This window comes from Octopus bimaculoides, chromosome 2 (genome assembly GCF_001194135.2).
Source record: "Octopus bimaculoides isolate UCB-OBI-ISO-001 chromosome 2, ASM119413v2, whole genome shotgun sequence".
NCBI classification, from domain to species: Eukaryota; Metazoa; Mollusca; class Cephalopoda; order Octopoda; family Octopodidae; genus Octopus; species Octopus bimaculoides.
In genome coordinates, this window is record NC_068982.1 from 77146071 (window position 1) to 77151128 (window position 5058).

Below are 5058 nucleotides of genomic sequence, written 5' to 3' on the forward strand. Positions count from 1 at the left end.
TTGGGGAAAGGTTTGAAAGCTTGTGACAGAGTAGGCTGCTGAAGTCGCCAGAAGATGCCAAGTGGTGGTGTTAAACTGAGCAACAAGTCCCTGGGACTAAATAGTACGTGCTGTTTTGTTACAATGATTGAGCTACTTTCTTCGATTGCAAATGGAGATGAATGTGTAGGCATCAATGTCATTAAGAAGCTTGCTCTCCAACCAGATGGTTTCAGGTTCAGTCCCACTTCACAGCACCTTAGGTGTTTACTATAACTTGAGCCAAGTTGTGTGAGTGGATTTAGGAGGCAAAACCTGAAAGCCTATCATATGAATATATATAACAAAATATAGGCAGAAAATGGAATATACAAGAAACTTGATTGCTCACAATGATTATTTCAACCAATCCTGCATATTTATAGACATAATGAACATTGCGGTACAATGATAATTGTGTAAGTACCATGCATGACATCAGGTAGCAAACATACTTCAACTAACTGCTAGGTACATACCCAATAATTATATTAGTGTCCTTTATGGCCATTCCCCCATCTCAAACGTCTGACTTGCAGGTGCCGATGGAGCACCCAGCACACTTCATAAAGTGGTTGGCATTAGGGAGGTCATACAGCCAGAGAAACCAAGCCAAATCAGACAACTCTCCAACTTGTCAAACCGTCCAACCCATGTCAGCATTGAAAACATGTTAAACGATTTTTATATATATACACACAATCTGTGTATACCTGTCTTGACATGATTGTAAAGGAGCGTCACAGTTTTATGGCAGATATGGAAACCTGACTGAATACGAAGATCCCAAAATCTTCCCATCTATAACACAGAAATTAAGATTCTATAATCATCAGGTCTATTTATAGGAGTGAACTGTAATGAACATTAGTGGTACCTGTCATAAGACAGGAACCTTTGGAAGAAAACATTCGCCACCATGGGTAATATCAGAAATTATACTATACATGTACCGCAATGATTGTAATAAACTTGCTTCCCAACTGTAGCCTTGATAGGATTTGGCAGACGGAAACTGTAAGCCGATCGTCTTAACTAGTGTTGGTCTGTCCTGCTTAGTTCAGCAAAAAAGACCTGAGAATAAGTACCAGGTTAAAAAAAAAAAATGCTGAGTGTCAATTTATTCCATTAAAAATTGAAGGCAATGCTCTGGCATGTCTACAGTCTAATTACCAAAAAACTATGCAATATGAGTGTCACTGAGCTGATGTTTGGAACAATTAACATGAAATTCTGATGGAAGCTTTTAATTTAACAACCAATCATAGAACCAGATGGGTTGGTATGAAAAGGGACAAGTCATCAGTAATATCACCTGTTTATGAATAATAGACACCAAAGCTAGTTTTAATTAGCAACACTGAATATGTAATAAAAATGAAAATTAATTTTAAATTTTTTAACTTTAGCGCATTTTATAAAATTTAGAAAAACAAATGCTGAATCAGCAAATTTACCCCAGGTAGGGAGAACTTGAATATTGTAACCTTACAGTAGTCATAAGACGATACAGACGCAGGTAGTTTTTCAACCAAATGGTTTTATGTTCAGCCCCACTAGAGGGAATTTTGGGTGCCTTCTACCAGAGCTCTGGACTAATCCAAGGCCTGAATATACATATATATATATACACACGCACACACAGGTGAAGAATGGTAACAGTAAAAGGCATCTACCTTGCAAACATGGATATGTGGACGTTAAAACAACGACTAGTGGCTTATATAGGTAACAGTAAAAATATGGACAACAGCATGATCTAGTTTTTAATTGGAAGGTAACTTTAGATGATACAAAGAAAATTAAAAATACTGCAGTATCTCACCTGATATAATTTGTATTTTCCGTATTCTTCTACTGGTTTCAGCCAGAGGCTGGAGCAACACCAACAGTGAGAAAAATGACTCCATTGAAAATGTTATGACTAACCAAAGTAGCAGCTGTTAAAAACCTAGGAATTTCATTTGATTTGATCTAGCCATTGAACTGAGGACAAGCTGGAGAACACTACCAGTTTAGTTGAACAAACAGACCATAGTATTTTGAGTCTGGTACTCATCACACTTTCTGAACTGCCAGCGATTGTCGAGATGTTAAGGGATTAACAGCTTCCTCATTCCATTTACTAAATTTGCTAACAAGGTATTGGTCAGCCTGGAGGTACAGTAAAAGACATTTGGCCAAAGAATCACACAGCAGTACTGAACTAGATATCACGCGATTACAAAATAATACTTTTTAACTAGTTCTGACTAGTTAAAAAGTATTAGTTTGGTCAAGTTAGAAAGAAAATTGCAATTTGATTTCGAGGAATGGAATATAGAAATTTCAGGTATGTTGTCTTGTAGATAGAGTTGTATTGAATTATTAAGTAATTAGTACCTTGGAGGCAAAAAATAAAAATTGATATCAGGCATTTGAAGCACTGTAAAAATACACTTGCTGAGTGATTTCTGAAAATATTATTACTAATAAATTACATACTTTCCTTACTTATGAAATAAATCCACAAAGTTTTAAAATGTATGCATTATCTACCCTTAATTGGCCAATTTACTTAACAGTTACGATACAATTTACAAACATTTTCAAGTATACAACAATCAGGCTATAAATATGTATATAAACCCTTACCATTGAATGTATACGCAAAAATATTTTAGTTATAAATAAACCAAACTGTAAAATTACCAAGCAGACATCACAGGACAACCCGTTGAAATGAGAATCTAGCATCTACGAAAACAGGTGCGTGTGTGTGTGCGTGCATATATATATATTATACATACATAAATGTAAACTTCAGCAACATACACCACCAAAACAGAAGACAATGGCGAAAGGGAATTAACCGAAGATTATTTCATTTTAACTTGCAAGGAGGAAAAAAAGCCAAACAAAATCGTGTGAATGATAAAATTTATTTGTGTAATGAAGACGCATGATAAATCTTATTTACTCCATCCATTAGAAGATGAGTGGAGGTGATCAATACAGTGTCTTATAAAAACACCAGATTGATTGGTTTGGAAGTTTCAAAATTGTTGTATAGTGATATACAAATAGTGAAGAGAATGGAAATAAAAAATACAAGAGAAAATGGGAAGTTAATAAAATCTCTCGGACTTATGACAATATAGCTACATATGACAACTATGTTCTCGTATTGGGAAGGGGTGGGGCTGGTGGCGGCAGGGACAGGTTTTCCCGGTTATTTTGATAATTTTTTTTGTGTTTTTGAGAGCAGAGGGAAGGGTGTTAAAATTTAATGATTTTAAGGACTAGCAACCACACCAAATATACAACAAACACTCCATGGTTTATGTAGCCTTTTGTGATCCTTTCTTGCCGATAAGAGATTTGTGGATGTGAGGAATGACACCTGGAAAAACATGAAAAATAACTTCAGTAAGAATCAAATAAAAAATCCTAGACTACTTAAGTACTAAAAGCTAATTTTGGAGTCCCTTAAACCATTTTAATTCTTTAACAATTTGCCCAACTTTTATTAACAGGAAAAATCCCTAATTCCTAAAAATTTAAAACGCAGTTTTGCTGGGAAATAACAAAAAACAAAAAAACAAAAACCCAAACAAATTCAGCAATATAAAATGCTAATGCATTATTTTACTTAGCCCAATCAAGGTAGAAAAGCTTAAAGTAGATGAGGAAAAGAAAAAAGTACTGACCACCACCAGCAATTGTTGCCTTGATTAGAGAATCCAATTCTTCATCACCTCGGATTGCTAACTGTAAATGACGGGGAGTGATACGTTTCACCTTCAAGTCTTTACTGGCATTACCAGCCAACTCTAGCACCTGAAATATTAAAAATCAAGTCAATACGTTTAAGAACGTTAATGATTAAACAGATCCTCAAATCTTGTTCAGGGGGAAAATAAACTGGTCGTGATCAGATTGCTCAAAGTATAAACAGGCTATCTCCCATAAAATAAGTTATCCTAATTGGTAAAAACAACTAAATTTATTACGTTTTTGGTTTGCAAGATTCTTTATGCGAGTTCGTGTGTTAAAGCACATTCTGTTGTCTGGAGAGAGTCATTCTCTGTTGGTGCCTTATAATTTAACACACTCATCGGTAAAATTTCAACCTATTTTTGTTTTTTTTCCCTAGAATTTTCGTTGCATCTTGCAACCCTTTTCAAGAGTCCAAACTATTGATAGGGTTGCAAAAGGCAAAATTCTTTAGAATATTTTTGAGTGTGTAAGGTACCAACCAAACGAGTATGACTCCCCAGACATAACTAAATTTACTATTACTTTTAATATAAAAACAAAAACCCGGTTGAAATGAGTTTCAAAAAGGGAAAAAGACTATGGTCACATCTAAGATACTGACCTGGAATGAAGCAACTTCGAAAATTTTTTAAAATGTATATTTACAGGTAAAACGTCAGTTTAATAACTAATAAATCCTGACAAGAGCTAATTGTGTAAATGAAAACATGACGGGTCTAGTAGTTATGGACGATAAACAGCCTCACCGTTATTTCAAATCTTGAACCGGCGAGGTATCATTGGCTGAGGAGGCCGTGTGAATGTATTCAGCTGTATGTGTGCTGTGTATAGAGCAGCTACACACAATTAGGCGTAGGGGTATAAAAGAACCAGTCCATCAAGTACCCCTCCCGGCTTTATAAACATTACCACCTCTACCACCACCTCTAGTAAGAGCAGCAGTAAGCTCGAATCATTGACAAAAAGACATTTCAAAATTTCTCCCCAGACCCGCTTAATTACTCAAAGCAAACATTTTAAAAATAAAGACACATTAAAGTAAAAAAAAAATCATTAAAACATACACGAAAGGTAAGCTTAACTAAAAAAACCAACAATGATGACCTAATTTTACCCCTTCCTCCTCAATTATTGAGGTTTTCCTAACTTTTTAAAAATTTTAGTAGGGACTGAAAAATAGTTTTTTTTAGTCAACAATCACTGCCAAAAGTTATCAAGTCTTTCACTAAGACCAGAAGGTCTTGAATAAAATCGAAATTCTATTTAATTAGAACCTAAACA

The 5058-nt window shown here is 34.9% G+C and overlaps 1 protein-coding gene across 1 annotated transcript in view; it reads right to left on the reverse strand.

Annotated features, from left to right (window-relative positions):
• Positions 1 to 2923: 2923 nt before the first annotated feature.
• The window catches only part of LOC106869692 (histone H2A.V), a 3228-nt gene continuing 1093 nt past the window's right edge, over positions 2924 to 5058 (reverse strand). Inside the window, exons 4-5 of the mRNA XM_014915529.2 lie at positions 3708 to 3837; positions 2924 to 3400 (exon numbers count right to left, since the gene is read on the reverse strand). Coding sequence (XP_014771015.1) covers positions 3339 to 3400; positions 3708 to 3837 — 192 coding nt within the window. The 3' untranslated portion in view covers positions 2924 to 3338. The remainder of the gene's footprint in view (positions 3401 to 3707; positions 3838 to 5058) is intronic.